The sequence below is a fragment of the Bos grunniens genome, chromosome 2 (assembly GCF_055505025.1).
Source record: "Bos grunniens cultivar Pamir isolate PY7600 chromosome 2, Bosgru_T2T1.0, whole genome shotgun sequence".
In the NCBI taxonomy this organism is placed as follows: Eukaryota; Metazoa; Chordata; class Mammalia; order Artiodactyla; family Bovidae; genus Bos; species Bos grunniens.
Genome location: NC_141166.1, coordinates 102,974,896 through 102,994,381, shown reverse-complemented (window position 1 = coordinate 102,994,381; position 19,486 = coordinate 102,974,896). Strand labels below are relative to the sequence as shown.

At 38.1% G+C, this 19,486-nt stretch overlaps 1 protein-coding gene across 2 annotated transcripts in view; it reads left to right on the top strand.

Annotated features, from left to right (window-relative positions):
- KCNH7 (potassium voltage-gated channel subfamily H member 7) overlaps positions 1 to 19,486 on the top strand; it is a 527,402-nt gene that overhangs the window by 352,182 nt on the left and 155,734 nt on the right. For both annotated transcript variants that reach the window (XM_086370020.1, XM_086370012.1), the window contains exon 3: positions 16,076 to 16,231. In XM_086370020.1, coding sequence (XP_086226146.1) covers positions 16,076 to 16,231 — 156 coding nt within the window. The remainder of the gene's footprint in view (positions 1 to 16,075; positions 16,232 to 19,486) is intronic.

Genomic DNA, 19,486 nt, shown 5'->3' with positions numbered 1-19,486 from the left:
AGATAGCTTTGGCTATTTGAGGTTTTTTGTATGTCCATACAAATTGTTAAATTATTTGTTCCAGCTCTGTGAAGAATACCATTGGTAGCTTGATGGGGAAAAGTTTTAGTCTTTCTTCTCAAATGTAATACATGATAGATCAACCTTGCTAATGGTTTTATAATGTCTGTTGAAATCTCACCAGTGTGTTCAATCTAATATTTTATTTCAGTTCTTCTTTACCATTTGAGGAGAGATAAAAGTCTCCATTGGCATCCAAAGGTCTCTACCTTTGGCTCACCATAGTGCCTGAAATGTCCATCTTTAGAGAAGTTTCTCTGATATAAGACTTATCTCCTGGAAATTCCCATTAAGTGGGTTTAGATTAACTAAGAGAGGTAATATATTGACATACAGAATCACTGATCAGCTTCAAAGTCATCAGGCAAAAAGAAAGAGGCATTGACATTTAGATGGAAGTTCCTATTTAGAGAAGCTAAAGACTTAACCTTAGGCTAATGGAATTAACCCCAGCTTTTATGTCCAACATATTTCTATTCATGGGTAAAACTAAAGAACAGAGGGTTTATCTGCCAAAAAATTTCAAACACCAGGGATGAGATTTATCTGAAAATTAAGTCCCATCTTTCTCTGTCAGCAAGTGCTTAGGCAAGACCTTTGGTTATATATCAGGTTGACCAAAAAGTTCATTTAGGTTTTCCCAGCACATCTTATGGAAAAACCTAAATGAATTTTTTCATCAATCCATTATTAATACCTGGACTAGTAAATTTTCATAAAAGATAAGACAGGAGAAGTTCAGGGATAAAGGCAAGTTAGAGGCAAGTTCTGGGAAAAGAATTGTAAAATTAGAGGAGAATAGAACAGGAAATGCCGAGTGTGGGTAGGCAGATATTCACAAGGGAAATGGATATGTTAGAAGCACATTTTGTCCCCTCTCCCCAACTTAAAACTTTGATTGTTCTGTCTTTCGTTCTATCTTATTGGCTACAGAACTCAAAAGTGTGCTTTGATCATTTCTTTATGATAACAACAGATGACACTTTTTTCAATATGCAAGGCAAGATTTTAAAATCTTGCAGATGTTGGTTTATTTCATCCTCCCAATAACTGTGAAATGGATAATATCATCATCTTGATTTTACAGATAGGAAAAAAAAAGGAGTCTCAGAGCAATTGAGTAACTTATTCTAATATCAAACCCTGCCAAAGTCAGATCCAGGAATTAACCCCTGACAATCTGATGAGCTTTATGCTTAACCATTATACTATACACTCGCTGATGAATACAGAAAATATATCTTGACCCTCAGATTAGCATTTTGCTGTCTGTATCAATCAGATCATTCAACCCTGCATCTTTCTCTATGGTCTCAGTCTGTAGCTGGACCAAGGCAGTCACCACTGTTACCTTGAAAGGGCACTACTTTTGGTCATGAATCCTGGTATGCATACAACACACAAGCAACAAGAAGTGTGGTCTGGGTGAATTTTAAATAGAACCTCTCTCTCTGTTGCTGGGCAAGATGAACCATTGCAAAGCAGTCCCTCCATAAGGGACTGCTGCAGGTCCATGCCTCCAGCAGCCTTCAGGAATAGAGAACATCTGTAGTAGCCACATGCCCCAAAGCCTGGTGTCAAAGCCCAGGAGAGGGTGTTCCCCACTAACACTGCCAATGGGAAGGAAAAGCCCAGTTTTCACTGGTTGCCAGGACAGGACATCCTTTCTTCTCCCTCTGCTATTCTGTAAAAAATATCCCATGCTTTTTACAGATAAAAATGAAAATCCCAAGTTATAATGGTCAAATAGGATAGGAATTTTTATGAAAAGAGAGGAGGATTAAATTATCTAGAGCAATGCCTTCAATTTCACCTTCTCTGCTTCTATCACCTTTTCTCCAAGACAGGCCTACAAAGCCGAATTTTAACCCCTCTCAAGATCTGTGCAAACACAGTGAGAGCAAATAATGTTTTCTTTCAACAACCACGAATACACCATGAACAGAGCACTCTAGGCATATGGCTGTGTACAGGCTTCATTAGCAACGACATCCTCAAGGTGGTAACTGGCCTCAGGATTCTAATTGTGTTTGACCTTGACAGCAGTGTATACATACCAAGGGTGATGTACAGATTTTCTCAAATTCTGAGTCAAATTGCTTCAGCATTCATGCAGTTTTATTGAATAAAAGGCAGTTTGGTGGGTGGATTTGCTTTAGAGGTTCAGTAACATGAGTACGTCTTATTAAAAAAAAAAAATTGAACCAAATAAACATTTACCTGGGTGTAAAAGCCACAAAGTACTAAAAAGTTATCACAAACATGGCTCAAAATTCCTGATTACAAATGTAGACTTGGTTAGCCTGCAAATCAGCCTCAGCTGTTCTAATACTCATCTGTCCCAATACAGTAATTCAATTCAAAATGCTCAAAAATTAAATGAGAGCCAGGGCTGGGGAGTGGGTAATCTTAATAGTACATCTAAAGTGAAAGTCGTTCAGTCGTGTCTGACTCTTTGCAACCCCAAAGACTACATACAGTCCATGGAATTCTCCAGGCCAGAATGCTGGAGTGGGTAGCGTTTCCTTCTCCAGGTGATCTTTCCAACCCAGGGATCGAACCCAGGTCTTCCGCATTGCAGGCAGATTCTTTACCAGCTGAGCCACAAGGGAAGCCTGTTGGTACATCTAAAGAGACTATGTAATTTATGAGTCAGACATGGTGTAAAAGTTTTTCTTCCTTATTTCAATTCCAAAATGATTTCTTAGTGGTTTATCAAGTCTAGAAAGACAGTTGAACTTGCTTTTTTTCCCCAATGGTCAAGTTTACAAGTATGATGAGAACCTAATGCTTGAGCTTTAATGTTAAAGGAGGATATGTCAGTGGCAACGAGCAAGAGTCAACAAATTATTATACGTTCACATATGTTCACATTTTGAAAATGAAGAAGAAAGACTGTGAGGAAACAGTGTGAAAATATTTCCTTGTACATGTCAGTCATGCAATATCTGGTGCAGAAAAGTAATGGATTATCAAATGAGGGCTTTCGTGCTTTAAAACGTGATCTCTCTCATATAGTATGGACTGGACCTTGTATGTGAAACACTATATCATATTTTAGTTTGTGGGAAGAATAATTGCTACAATATGTATTATAAAATATGTTGATGCTATTTTAGTTGGATTTCTGAGAACTCAAATAAGGACCAACACCAAGCAGAGTATACTGAGTAGGTGATGTCATCTTTGCCATTGTCTTTCCCCTCCTGCTTCAGCCCCATGTTGCCTATAGTTCCTTCCTCTCCAATAAGTGTTTAGGCGACCTATGATATTTACTGATATTTACTTTCCTCCGTCTCAGAAGGATGTCTTTAAAACAAGGAGGGAGATAACCCAATTTAGTGTTTTCCAATGGCTTTCTAAGGAGTTGGATGTTATTGCAAATTTTTCTAAAATAGCATTTCAGAATCAAATTAATTTGGGAAGTGCTGTGTTAAACAAAGTAAATATGTACTTGCTTTTACAGAACTTCTCAAAACTTCTAATACAATAATGTGCATTGAGCATCTTTTTTACAGGAGAACATTTCCCAAATGACCATTCCAGAAAGTCCTTTCCAGGAAAGTCAGTTCTCATCTCACTGTTTGGGAAACACTGATGTAGGAGGAAGATCTGAGAAATGTCTGAGTTCAAAGCCTGGTCCTATTACATATTTGAGAAAATTCTTTGAGATCAAGTTTTCTTATGAGAAACATGGCACATAGAAGACATTCAGAAAATAATAGCCATGATTTAATTATATAGTTGCTAATCAGTTCATTTCAGTACATGTCCCTCAGTCATGTCCCACTCTTTGAGACCCCACGGACTGCAGCACACCAGGCTTCCTTGTCTTTCACTATCTCCCAGAGTGTGCTTAAACTCATGTCTATCAAGTTGGTGATGCCATACAAACTTCTCATCCTCTGTCGTCCCCTTCTCCTCCCGCATTCAATCTTTCCCAGCATCAGGGTCTTTTCCAATGACTCAATTCTTTGCATCAAAGTATTGGAGTTTCAATTTCAGCATCAGTCCTTCCAATGAATACTCAGGACTGATTTCCTTTAGGATTTACTGGTTGGATCTCCTTGCATTCAAGGGAGACTCTCAAGAGTTTTCTCCAGAACCATAGTTTGAAAGCATCAATTCTTCAATTCTCAACCTTGTTTATGGTCCAACTCTCACATCTATACATGACAACTGGAAAAACCATAGCTTTGACTGTAGTAGCAGATATACTATACAGGGATTGAGGGAACAGAGTAGGGTTCCTTTACTCTTAGAAAGCCCAGAGCTGATCAAAAGAAGACCTAGAAGATGCTCATGAGGCAGTAATGACTGGATGGACACAAATGGAATGTGGGGCTGGGCATGGCTGGACAAGTAGATGATGCCTTCCTGCCTCCCAGGTGGCAGAAGGGGACTCTGCCTAATCCAGAAGGGCTGCAGAAAAGTGCAAGACTGAGTGAAGGAAGTGGGAAGAGTTTTAGTTCTCAGGCCATTGCTTATAAAATATAAAAATCTCTTAGAACTTAACTGATTTAAAAATCATCGAATTCAGGGTCTTGGCATAAAGAAAGAATTGGAATCTTCTTTATGTATTCCACCAGTCATGGAAAGGAATTCAGATCATTTCAGTTGCTCAGTCGTGTCTGACTCTTTGCGACCCCATGAACCGCAGCATGCCAGGCCTCTCTGTCCATCACCAACTCATAAACTCTCATGAATTTACCCAAACTCATGTCCATTGAGTCAGTGATGCCATCCAACCATCTCATCCTCTGTCATCCCCTTCTCCTTCTGCTTTCACTCTTTTCCAGCATCAGGGACTTTTCAAATGACTCAGGTCTTTTCATCAGGTGGCCAAAGTATTGGAGTTTCAGCTTTAGTATCAGTCCTTCCAATGAACACTCAGGACTAAGCTCCTTCAGAATGGACTGGTTGGATCTCCTTGCAGTCCAAGGGACTCTCAAGAGTCTTCTCCAACACCACAGTTCAAAAGCATCAATTATCTGGTGCTCAGCTTTCTTTATAGTCCAACTCTCACATCCATACATGACCACTGGAAAAACCATAGCCTTGACTAGACGGACCTTTATTGGCAAAGTAATGTCTCTGCTTCTGAATATGCTGTCTAGATTGGTCATAACTTTCCTTCCAAGGAGTAAGCATCTTTAAATTTCATGGCTGCAGTCACCATCTGCAGTGATTTCAGAGCCCCAAAAAAACAGTCTTTCACTGTTTCCCCATCTATTTGCCATGAAGTGATGGGACCAGATGCCATGATCTTAGTTTTCTGAACGTTGAGCTTTAAGCCAACATTTTCACTCTCCTCATTCACTTTCATCAAGAGGCTCTTTAGTTCTTCTTCACTTTCTGCCATAAGGGTGGTGTCATCTGCATATCTGGGGTTATTGATAGTTCTCCTGGCAATCTTGATTCCAGGTCATGCTTCATCCAACCCAGCAGAAAGGAGAAGAAATGCCAAAATCAAGGGCGAGATGAGACTGTGTATGGTTTAGTTTTCATCTTCACAATAATAATAATGGTGCCATCGTCAAGTTTTTTTTTTAAGATGCCAATGTATTAAGGCATGGAAAACCATTAGAACAGTGACTGGGATGCAAATATCAATAGATGTTAGCTATTATTATTACCTTTCTTTCTAAAATGTGCTTTCAAATACTGATCATAGTACTTCTCGAGCAAATCCAGAAATAAAGATTACTTCACAAATTTCTACTGTATACCAGATTCCACTCACTATGGGGCTTGCCAAAAAAGGCAGAGTTCTGTTATAATCACAAAAGTTACCTAGTATACAGTAACTTTTTAAAGGCAATAGGACAGCCCACCAGGGACAGGAACTATATGAGAAACAAACTAGGAGCCTCATCACTACAAAGTTAGGAGACATATTTTAAGACACTAGAAGATAAAAGAATCTTCCATCTACTAAGCTCTCATTCTGTTCAAATTGCTGTTTGATGTAATTTCTCCTCTGAAGTCAAGGGGATTAAGTTGATGGATTTATCTCTGAAGTTCTTTAAGAGGTGAATGACGATTTCATCATCAAACCTTTGAAGGAAATTTAACCACCAGTTCAAGTTGAGAAAGTGCTTTTCCTCTCCCATTTAATAACAATAAAACTTGATTATCGCTCACTTTCTACATGCTAGGCTGCTAAATACTTTACAGGCATTGTCTAAATTCAGCTTCCCAACAATGCTGTGAAGTGTGGTACTCTCTCTTCCTCTCATTACTTTACAGATGAGGAATCTGAATCTTGGAGAGATTAATCTGTCCAAGGTCACTCAGCAAAGAATACCAGACTCAAGTCTGTCTAATTTCAGGGACTACACAGAACTACATGTCCAAGGAATTTACTACTCACTGGGATTGCTTCAACATTTTCTGAATGTTTAAAATTGTTTTAAATAAGAGGTAATTTAAAATAAATCATTCATGCTGTTGACATCTCAGACAGAGCTAATACTGCCACAGAGAGCATGAGTGTGGCAACCAGGCTTGTGTAAATTAGGTTAGTTCTTCATTTTGCAAATAAAAGGCATATAGGTAATCTCTCCTAGAAATTTGGAAAGGATACTTCTAGTCCCATGTTATTCCATCAAGTACTTCGACTGTTTAAATATGTTCACAATTGTCACAACTTAATCATGTTGTCTGTGTTTGTTGGTGACTACTATGTTAAGGTCATTTCTTTAGGCTAATGCATTAGCAGAGGCACAGCTCAGTCCTTTTGTTAATAATGCTTCTGTATAAAGTGTTTCTGTTAGCTCACATAGCCAGACTATATGAGTTCATGGGACCTACCTATTCTTGTTAATATGATATTGTATAAGAGTTATTAAGTAGTCTTTCTAAATGTGCCTTTGTCTCTTCAAAGAACTCCTCTGTGGCTGCTACTGTTTAGTCACTAAGTCATGTCCAACTATTTGTGACCCCATAGACAGTAGCCTGGCAAACAGAGGCTCATCTGTCCATGGGATTTCCCAGGCAAGAATACTGGTGTGGGTTGCCATTTCCTTTTCCAGAGGATCTGTCCAACCCAGGGATCAAACCCTCATCTCCTGAATCAGCAGGTGGATTCTTCATCACTGAGCCACTTGGGAAGCTGTAAGAGTTATTAAATAGTCTTTCTAAATGTGCCTTCTGTCTCTTCAAATAGGTCCTTTTGAAATTACTTCTCTAACACATCACTAGGACCTATAATAGCCATGTCTTTATCTGTACACTAAAATATTTCTCTGAAGATACTCTCATGCTTAACACAATCACTGCATCCTCAACACCAAAAACTACATTTCAAGAACAGAGAAGGCCATCAGGCCATGACCTCCTACTGCTCAAGCCTTGTCCATCATGAAACAGAGTTGACACGCTATGCTCTAGTATACTATTACTCTATTTAGACCAAGTTACTTGACAAACAAACATAAAATATTTCATGTGTCCATGTCTTCACAGCAGCCAGAGCCTGCCACTTCCCTGTCTCAATCCATCCAGTGGCTTCACCTCATCAGCCCAAGTCCTTGCAGTCCCCACAAGGTGATGCTTCCTTAGCCACCCACCCTCCACTCACCCGCTCCCCGGCTCTGGTAACTGTCTGACCTGGATCTTACCACTTTCCTCTCAGCTTAATCTGTCTTAGCAACACTGGCTTCCTGCCCTGACATGTTCCACCTCAGGGCATCCTAGTCAGCTCAGGCTACCATAACAAAGTACTGCAGACTGAGTGGGTTAAATAACAGGAAATTATTTTCTCAAAGTTCTGGAGAATCAAAGTCCAAAGTCAAGGTTCTGGCAGCATTGGTTTCTGGTAAGAGCTCTCTTCTTAACTTGCAGATGGCTGCCTTCTCATTGGGTCCTCACATGACCTTTCTTCTGGGTATGCAGACTCCTGATATCTTTCCTTCTTCTTATAAGAAGTGATTCACAATGTTGTACTCAGAAACCAACATAATATTGTAAAGCAATTATCCTCCAATTAAAAAAAAAAAGGTTAGTCCTATTGGATTAGGACCCCACCCTTATGTCCTCCTTTAAAGCGAAAGCAAAGTCACTCAGATGTGTCTGACTCTGTGCGACCCCATAGACGGCAGCCCACCAGGCTCCACCGTCCCTAGGATTCTCTAGGCAAGAACACTGGAGTGGGTTGCCATTTCATTCTCCTGTCCTCCTTTAATTACCTCCTTATAAGATTACCTCCTTATAAGTCCCTATGTCCAAATATAGACACATTGGTGATGAGTCTAATTTTAAGACTCCATAATAGTTTCTCTCATTCTTTAGGTCATAAATTGTTCAAAAGCAACATTGATATCAGCAAACAATGACTTGTAAGATGTGAATTGAGGGATATATGAAAGGTCTTATCCATACAACCAAAATATTTCTTCTATATAGAGGCAGCATTAGAACTCATCTTGGGATAATTGTTGTTTTTCACTATTCCCCTTAAAAAAATTATCCTGAAGGTGGTTATCCATAATGTTATCAGTAGTTCTATAAGAGATTAATATTTCTAATGATGCCCCTCACTGATAGAAAGAGGTTCATAATTTTCATCTTGGAGGCTTGGAGAGAGCAGAAGAAAATAGAAGAGGTTCTTAAAAAGCAGAAATAAAAGGAAATGTTTACTTGCTCCTTTGTGTCCAACTCTTTGCAACCCCATGGACTGTAGCCTGTCAGGCTCCTCTGTCCACGGGATTTTCCAGGCAAGAATACTGGAGTATGTAGCCATTCCCTTCTCCAAGAGATCTTCCCAACCCAGGGATCGAAGCTGGGTCTCCATGTCTCCTGCATTGCAGGCGGATTCTTTACTGCTGACCCACTGGGAAAGCCCCCATAGGAAGCATTACATACTGAAAAGTCAAGTACAAATTTTGCTTGTTTCTCACTTGTGCCTCCACTGAATATCTTAAATCATTCATGACTGGGGCTTTCTCCATCTAAGAAGTGTAACAGTCCTTTTTGCTTTTCTAATAGGCTTTTCAATTAAAAAACAAGCCTGCCCATTTGATAAGGCTTTTGTTTCCCAAGATCGCTATGTTTAGTTTTTCTTCTAGGACAGGTCTCAAATGGTATTTTTTTTAAATCTTCAAAGACCACCCTTCCCCACCAGTCTACTGAAAAGACAGGAATTTAAAACTTTGTGACATTCACCAAACCTATCAACTCAGAAAAGAAAAATCTCCCCTTGGTGCTGAGAAATGCAAACAATGTAGCTTGTGGTTCCTAGAAAAGTAAAAGACTAGAGGAAATTACATGGAGAGTCTTGAGAGTTAGCTTGCCCCTCTGGAGACCCTCCATCAAGGAGCAAAAGAAATAGCTCTCATTAGTCAGTTTCGCTCTATGACAGGTACTGTTCTAAGAGTTCTACTGAGAAGTGTGTGAGGCTTGAAACGTGAGTAAAATGCAGCTTACTTTTATTTTTCATCTTCTGGTTCAACTTTATTCACCGAGTAATTCAACAGTGACTTTGGATGGTGTTTGGCAGAGCCTTCCTTCATGAGGTCACTCTCAGATAATATGTCGATAAAAGGTCAGCTTTTGTTATGAAAACGGTCTCAATTGTAAAATTACAATTCCCAACCAACTTCAGGTCGGAAGGCAATGGGAAAACTGCTTGAACTCCGTACCCTTTATCCTTCCCCATGATCTACAAGGCGTGGCTCCCTACTTTGTTCGCTGTCCAAGCCTGTTCTATGCCCCAAACACCACACTGCCTAAGCCACACTGGCTTCCACACTGTTCCTTGAGCTTACAATCATGCTTCCACCTAAAGGACTTTGCACTGGCAAAGTCATACAGCCCATTTTACCATTTGCTAAATGTCTTTGCTTACATGTCATTCTGAACGAGAAACATTCCCTTAACACTATTATTATTTACCATCTTATTCTCCAGTCTTTTTCTTCATTGTACTTTTTTACTTGATAGACTGAATACTGACATGTTTATTAACATGTCTCCCTTAGTTGGATATGTTACACAGGTTCAGGACCTTGATCTGTTTTCTCACAGCTGTTCTTCTCATTACCATCTGAGAACTCTGAACAGTACCTGACCCAATATTAGGTGCTCAGTGTACATTTTGGGGAGATTCACAGGTGACTCAGTAGGTAAAAATCTGCCTGCAATGCAGGAGATGTGGGTTCCATCTCTGGCTCAGGAAGATCCCTTGGAGAAGGGCATGGCAACCCACTCCAATTTTCTTGCCTGGGAAATCTCATGGATAGAGGAGCCTGGCAAGCTACATACAGTCCATCAGGTTGCAAAGAGTGAGACACAACTGAAGTGACAGCATATACATACACACCCACACATTTTTTTAATTTCAGGGTAAGACTACACCATGAGTATAAACTGTAGAATAAAGCATCTCTAAAGCAGCTCAAAGGGAGGAGTCTTGATATTTTATTTTAAAATGTGGCTGCTGCTAAGTTGCTTCACTCATGTCTGACTCTGTGCGACCCCATAGATGGCAGCCCACCAGGCTCCCCCATCCCTGGGATTCTCCAGGCAAGGACACTGGAGTGGGTTGCCATTTCCTTCTCCAATGCATGAAAGTGAAGAGTGAAAGTGAAGTCGCTCAGTTGTGTCCGACTCTCAGCAACCCCATGGACTGCAGCCTTCCAGACTCCTCCATCCATGGGATTTTCCAGGCAAGAGTACTGGAGTGGGGTGCCATTGCCATCTACAAAATGTAGCTAGGAGTTTATTAATAAAAGAGTAATTATTCAGATTACTCCAAGTTTGCTTACTCTATGGCTACCATTAAAAATTAATATTCTAAACATTTTATTAAAATGAGCAGTGTTCCTTCTAAGCAGCCTTTCCTGCTTTGACAATGTTTTCACTCGGGAGACAAAACATGGAAATGAACCCGAGTCTTACTAAATTAGTATAATTGCATGTATAATTTTATAATTATTTGATAATGTTATAAATAAGCTTTTTCTTAGAAAAATTATTAATTTCATTTTAATATAACCAATATAACTTTCTTTCAACAAGGTCTGAACTCTTTAATTCTAGATTTTTTTTAATTCTCTTATTTAAACCTTATAGAAAGTGTCTATTTTTGTCTTCATGGCTAGATTAGTGTTTGCTGGGTTATGCTTCTGTTTCTCTGCTTCCACTGTTGCATTTAACAAAAATATTTAGGATCACACAGTAATGACTTCTTAGGGTAATGTTGCTTTACAAATGTGGTGTCTTAATAGAACTTGGAGTTTGTAGCATTATGCAAGCTAAATTGTTCTTGCACTGTAAAGTGCATTTGATTCTTCTCCTCTTATAAATTCCATGTATCTCCTTTCAATATCTGCTTTCCAGGAGTCTATGCAAGATTGATGGAGACATTAAATTCAAAAACTAAAAGAGAAAAAAATGTAATGTGAGTCTTCAGTTGACTTTAAAGGAGATATATTGCTTAATAGAAACATTCAGGGAACAATGATAGTGGGCAGTAAATCCTAGATTAATTACATTTACTCAATGTGCTATAGAGCTAATTCATATAGCCAAACTTTTTTACAAAGCACTATCATTTCATGATTTTTTGCACTGGACAGTAAATGTACAAGCATTACTGTTAAAAGACAGGATTTTGCCCCCTTATTACTGAAAGCAAAATTACTCTTCTCTATTGCAAACCTAGTAGATGGCTATCCCTGCTGCTGCTGCTAAGTCGCTTCAGTCGTGTCCGACTCTGTGAGACCCCATAGACGGCAGCCCACCAGGCTCCCCTGTCCCTGGGATTCTCCAGGCAAGAACACTGGAGTGGGTTGCCATTTCCTTCTCCAGTGCATGAAAGTGAAAAGTGAAAGTGAAGTCACTCAGTCGTGTCCGACTCTCAGCGACCCCATGGACTGCAGCCCACCAGGCTCCTCTGTCCATGGGATTTTCCAGGCAAGAGTACCCCTACGTCTTTTATTAATTGATTTCTCAAAAATCTGTCCTTCATATTTTATTGTACAGTCAACAGTAAACCTCATATTTTGAAAGATTTGAAACTGCTAAGTAACAAATCTGTGAATTCACAATGATATTCTAAATGATTCAGGAAATGTCATTTTAAGTGGTAAAATCAATATGTATTTTGGTTCATTATCAAAATACATAATGACTATTTCTAGCGTCTCCTCAGATTTTCTGTTTAACCATTTTGTATTGTGATGCCTGGCCTGAAGCAATTCTATTTTTAGTTCTAATGGAACAGTCTTAAATTGCTTATTTTCTGTTTACTAAAGTCATCCTGTTTGTTACCATGGAAACTATGACAGCTGCTCCAACTAACTATTTTATTAAATGAATTGAAGATGTAGCTGAAGACTGTGAAGGTGCAGCATCTCATTCTTAAAACGTATTTTCCAACAACTGCAAAACTATGGCCAATCTGTAGAAAAAATGAAATTAATTATGAATAAGATCTTCTACATTTCAAATTAGGGAGGCTTATCCACATTTGAAAATCTGAATATAACTAGCACATAGTCTTCCCCAACCTACAAAGGGTATGTCTTTTAAAAGTGTATCTGTAAATCTATTCCTTGGAAATTGGAGCACATTAACCCATTTATGAAATAATTTCATAAATAATAATTAGGTCTCCAGGACCACCCTCAAAAGCCCTTTGACCTGTAATGTCTCAATCGATAGCAATATTAGCAATAGCCTTTGTTCTCAGTTCTGGCAGCAGGAGACAAGTTTCAGAAATGTGAAGAAAGGGAAGAGTTTTCTCATACCCCGGTGCCCCTGTCTCTAGCCTCTTGGGGTCCTCTTATTACCAACTCTCCTGGGTTGATCCTCAACAGGGTCCTCCTGCCCAGTGTCATTCAAGCCAATAAAAGAAGACTGAGGTTCAGTTCAGAAGCAAAGGAAAACTTATTATTTGATCTAAGAATGGAGAGGTGCAATCATCTGCTCTAGAGTCCAAGCTCTATCACTTCAAACATTGTGGCTGGGACCCCTTTATAGGGTTCTGTCTGCAGGGGAGAGGGGTGGAGTTCTGGTGAGTGGGGCAGGGCTATGCTACTCCCCCCTCCAGATTGTAGTGCTAGGGATACAGTGACTCTGCACAGGCCTAGGGAGTTGCGGTGTTAGGCGCAGCCATTTTGCTCTAGCAACTCTGGTCTGAAGTGCTGAGTGCAAGGCCTCTGCCTGAGGCATCCTACTAGCAAGGGAATCTAAATTAAGCACGAAAGAGCTTAGACTTTATCTAAACGCCTAGATTCCATCTTATTTTTCCTGTGGACCCTGTGGGCTTTGCAGAGACACTCTCACTTTAGCACATCTTTCTTCAGAGTTTAACTTCCCTTCAAGTTTCACTTGGTGAAAAGGACTTCTCTGGTGGCTCAGACAGTAAAGCATCTGCCTACAATGTGGGAGATTAGGGTTCAATCCCTGAGTCAGGAAGATCTGGAGAAGGAAATGGCAACCCACACCAGTATACTTGCCTGGAAAATCCCATAAATGGAGGAGCCTGGTAGGCTACAGTCCATGGGGTTGCAAAGAGTTGGACACGACTGAGTAAGTTCACTTCAAGTTTCACACTTCGATCCTGCTTCTACAATGAACCATCATTCTCCTCAAGAGTCAAGATGTTCCCAAATAATTGTTTTAAAAAGAGGGAAAGCAATCAAAAGACTCTATTGTCTGAATGATTGAACTCTTCCTGAAGTTTTTGCATTTTAAAACATTCAATATTTTTTTACCCAAAACAAATCCCTAACACATAAGATTTCCATAACCACAACTAAAGAAAATATTCAGAGGGTAAATGTGTGAGGAAACTGCTCTGAGGATATACTCAGATTTAGAAATCAGGCCAAGGAATCAGGCAGAAGTCAGTTGATACGAAAAGTCAGCTTCTTTATTGTCTTCCCTAAATCTTGGATCTTGGGTTAGCTGTTCAAGGATGGATAGCAGTGGTTAGTTGTAAATTGAGTCATCTTTTTGTTCATTTAATTTCCAGGAGATTTTAATAAAATGTATCTTTTAGCCCTACAATTGTGCTTTTAAAAGAATGTCATCTTCTTGGTTAAAGAGATCAAATTAACACAATAATATAGACAAACATTTTGTTCTTATTTTCTAACAGAATACAAACCAAACAAAATCATTGTGATTTGATCATTGTGAATTTTACACAAAAAAGGAAAGAATTATTCAGTTCAGTTCACTTCAGTCACTCAGTCGTGTCCGACTCTTTGCAACCCAATGAATTGCAGCATACCAGTCCTCCCTGTCCATCACCAACTCCCGGAGTTCACTCAAACTCATGTCCATTGAGTCAGTGATGCCATCCAGCCATCTCATCCTCTGTTGGCCCCTTCTCCTTCTGCCCCTAATCCCTCCCAGCATCAGAATCTTTTCCAATGAGTCAATACTTCACATGAGGTGGCCAAAGTATTGGAGTTTCAACTTTAGCATCAGTCCTTCCAAAGAACACCCAGGACTGATCTCCTTTAGGATGGACTGGTTGGATGTCCTTGCAGTCCAAGGGACTCTCAAGAGTCTTCTCCAACACCACAGTTCAAAAGCATCAATTCTTTGGCTCTCAGCTTTCTTCACAGTCCAACTCTCATATCCATACATGACCACTGGAAAAACCATAGCCTTGACTAGACAGACCTTTGTTGGCAAAGTGATGTCTCTGCTTTTGAATATGCTATCTAGGTTGGTCATAACTTTCCTTCCAAGGAGTAAGCGTCTCTTAATTTCATGGCTGCAATCACCATCTGCAGTGATTTTGGAGCCCCCCAAAATAAAGCCTGACACTGTTTCCACTATTTCCCCATCTATTTGCCATAAAGTGATGGGACCAGATGCCATGATCTTCGTTTTCTGAATGTTGAGCTTTAAGCCAACTTTTTCACTCTTCTCTTTCACTTTCATCAAGAGGCTTTTTAGTTCCTCTTTACTTTCTGCCATAAGGGTGGTGTCATCTGCATATCTGAGGTTATTGATATTCCTCCCGGCAATCTTGATTCCAGCTTGTGCTTCTTCCAGCCCAGCATTTCTCATGATGTACTCTGCATACAAGTTAAATAAGCAGGGTGACAATATACAGCCTTGACGTACTCCTTTTCCTATTTGGAACCAGTCTGTTGTTCCATGTCCAGTTCTAACTGTTGCTTCCTGACCTGTATATAGGTTTCTCAAGAGGCAGGTCAGGTGGTCTGGTATTCCCATCTCTTGCAGAAGTTTCCACAGCTTATTGTGATCCACACAGTCAAAGGCTTTGGCATAGTCAATAAAGCAGAAATAGGTGTTTTTCTGGAACTTTCTTGCTTTTTCGATGATCCAATGGATGTTTGCAATTTGATCTCTGGTTCCTCTGCCTTTTCTAAAACCAGCTTGAACATCTGGAAGTTCATGGTTCATGTATTTCAGTTTTTCTCATCTTGAAAAAAAAACTCTGAAATTATTTGCTTTTTCTTCTTTAATTTCTTGAACATCAAACAGTAAATTATTGATTCTGTCTTAAATATGTCCTAAAAAAATAAAAAGAATTATTAGGACATCTTTAAGACAGAATCAATAATTTACTGTTTGATGTTCAAGAGATTAAAGAAGAAAAAGGAAATAATTTCTGATTTTTTTCAAGATGAGAAAAACTGAGTTATCTTTATTGTTTATACAACTATACTTTATATAGATTCAGAATTAATCAAAATATATAAAGGCTAAGAGTTATTTCTAGAAATGTAAAGAAATTGTCTTTTTTTTTTAATTAAAGTGATGAGTATAAGAACAAATGAGATTTGATATTCTGTCTTTCCATAATGTAGTAGCTGAATTTTCCTGTAAAATATTTCTGGCAAATCTGTGTATTTTATGTAAATATATATGCAATAAAATATGAAATGAGAAATTAAATTTTTAATTGAATTTCACTGATCTTTTAGGATGGAAAATTCTACAGGGCTTTATTAGAATTTTAATATTACTGACACTTCAAATGAAGACATAATTTTGACCTTATACTCATTTTTTATCTTCTTAGGCTCCACTTTCATTTGTAATACTCACATAATTCCAGTGAAAAACCAAGAGGGCGTAGCTATGATGTTCATCATTAATTTTGAATATGTGAGAAATGAAGAAAATGCTGCTTCGCCAGAGAGGGTAAATCCAATATTACCAGTCAAAACTGTAAACCGTAAGTAAATGACAACATGTACGTGTTTCTTTATTTTTATGGTAATCTTATTAATAGAGTTGCTAACATGGAACTATTTTTACATTTCATCTTGTGATACTGAATTCTTTTCATCTGAAATTAATTTAGGATTTTGCATCAATACTCATCAGGAAAATTGCTCTATAATTTTTGAGGGTGTATATGCAATTTCCCTAGGTATTATTATCAACATTATAATTACTTTGGAAAATAGTTTAGAATTTATTCTCTATTTTCTATGCTACATAAATAACCATTTCAGTTTTTCAACTGTTTAATAAAATAGAGACTGCATTTTATTTTCCAATTTTTATACATCTAATAGTTTTCTCTTGTCTAATTGATCTGGCTATTACCTTCCAACATATTATTAAAAAGAAATTGATAGTGAAATCACTTATTCCTGATTTTTGTGTGAATGCCACCAGTGATCCGCATTAATTCAAATGGTTGAGTGGAACGTGTTTTGTAATTTTATGGAAGTTTCCATTTGCTTCTATTTATTAATGGGTGTTGAAATTTGTAAATTACCTTTTCAGCATCTTTGGAAACAAATTTACTATTCTGTTTCCTTATTTTTATGGTAAATCTTATTCATAAAGTTACTAACATGGAACTGTTCTTTTGTCTGTGAAAGAAGCCACATTTGGGCATGATGTATTTTATCCTGTAATATTGAATTCATTTCATCTAAAATTAATTTAGGATTTTGCATCCATACTCATCAGGAAAATTGCTCTGTAATTTTTGACTGCATATGTGCAATTTCATTAGGTATTATTATCAACATTATAATTACTTTGGAAAATTATTTGTAATGTCTTCTCTGTTTTCTATGATATGCAATAATAACAAATAGTTTGGGGATTATCAGTCAGTTCAGTTTAGTCACTCAGTCCTGTCTAACTGTGATCCCGTGGACTGCAGCACACCAGGCATCTCTGTCCATCGCCAATTCCCAGAATTTACTCAAACTCATGTCCATTAAGTCTGTGATGCCAGGATTATATGGGCTTTAAAACTTAAGTATAGCTCCCCTGTGAAATCATCGAAACCTGGTACTTGTTCATGGAGTAGCTTTTTGAAATTTCTTTTCCTCCAGAGGGGCTTCCCTGATAGCTCAGTTGGTAAAGAATCCGCCTGCAATGTGGAGACTTGGGGTCAATCCATGGGTTGGGAAGATCCCCTGGAGAAGGGAAAGGCTATTGATTCCAGTATTCTGGCCTGGAGAATCCCATGCACTGTATAGTCCATGGGGTCCCAAAGAGTCGGACACAACTGGGCGACTTTCACTGTCACTGTTCCTCCAGAGATTAGACTATTCAAATTATCCTGCTCAACTATTATCAGTACCCTTGTACTCCTCTGCATACTTAGTCTTTTACCATTCAGTTTGTCAGTTTAAATTATATTATTTCATTCCCCATTTTTACCAACAAGGCATTTGATGAGCTTATATTATATTTCCTTCTCTTTGCATTCCCTTGGTTGCAGTACTTCTGGCTTCTCAGGATGTAATTTACATACTTCTCACTTTTGTTTTGCCTTAAATTTCTAGTGAAATGTATTCGATGCTCACCACTTGTCTTTTTGTCAAAGTTTCACCAAACAAACTTCTTGGATAAAGTTCATCCTCTTTAGATGTTCATAAGTAAATCAACACGGCCTTTCTGCAGCCTCCACAGTTTTAGGACAGACTGGGTAGATATAAGCTATTTGGTCCACACTTTGTTGCCCTGTGAACCTAGAAGATGGTGTTCCACGTTTCTTGCATCAAATTTTCCTAATGAAAAATCTGATGCCAACCCTTGTCTGCACTTTGTAAGTGATTTTGTTATTTTTCTGATTCCCAGAAAATTTCAAAAATAAACTAATAATGGTAGATTTTAATACTTTTCTTTCAAATGAAAACACTTTTAAAGTCTAAAACTATTGCTTTTATATGTCTAGGTTTGACATTCTATGTCAATTTTTCCAGATGTATGGTGGGCCCTTTCAATATGTACATTCAATTCATGTTATACTTCAGGAAATTTTGTTGAATTATAATGTTAATAGCTATTTTCTTTTGGTCTATTTGTCTTTTTCAGAGACTCAAATAATAAACTCAAGTAACATTGCACCTTCTTTGCCTGTCTTTCATATCCACCACTTCCTTTCTAGTCCTTTTTTCTGTCTTTGTTCTATTTTATTTTCTTAACTTCTCTCATTTCTGACCTATATTCTTATGGTTTGCTTGTAATATGATCTTAATTTTTTAGATAATTGTGTCTTTTTTCTATCTTGAATGTATTGCCTGTATTCTTTCAGTCTTGCTTTGCATTTTCTTCTTTGTCCAGATATTATTCTATGTTCTTGAATTCCTAATTTATAATCTTATTTCATATCTCTAATTACTGGCATAAAATTTGAAATTTATTTTGGGGTGCTATATACCTATTCTGTCTTATGGCCAGGTACATAACACACTTTCTTCTGCACATTTTTATTCCTGTTTCCTGTTTTTCTCTTATGATATCTTTGTACATATATTAGAGTTTTCTTTGTACAGATATTAGAGATATCTTTGTACAGATAATCCATTCATTAAGGACTTTCCTGGACGATGACTAATGAGAAATATCTGGTGGGGGGGAAAGAGAATAGGTCTTGTTTGAGTGGCTTCTTAAATTTTTCGGTTCAAAGTTTGATTCATGTATAGCAAGGAGTTTGTAAACGTGCGGGTTTTGTGGAGGAAGTTTCTCGTTCTTTAAAATATATGACACTAATTGATTTTGTTGTTTGCTTGTTTTTGTCTTCTGATTATTCTATTCCTTCGTATGTGAATACGGAGAACTTATATTTATCTGCTTCCATATTTCCTAGCTTCCAAGGGACAATTCCACCTTTGAAGATACTTCCCCCTCTCCAAGAAGTAGTGCTTTTCCAAAGCTTACATCTGGGTCTTGTACACTTTTCTAGCCACTTTTATTATCCCCCTTTTAACCAAAGCTTTCTCCATTAAGGTCATAGAATTTCTCTCAATATTTCTTACTCAGTGTGAAACTGTCTTCATCTGAGAGTAAACTCTATTTGATACGTGTTCCATTACTCTAAGGAGACTTTTGTGCTCCCATTTTTTCCACTTATTTTCTGCTTAATATTGTATTGTGTTCTTGAGCAATTCTTTTGGTCTTGGGCAGTTATTTCCCTGGCTACATGTAAATTAACGTTTTTAATGTCTTGGTCTAATTA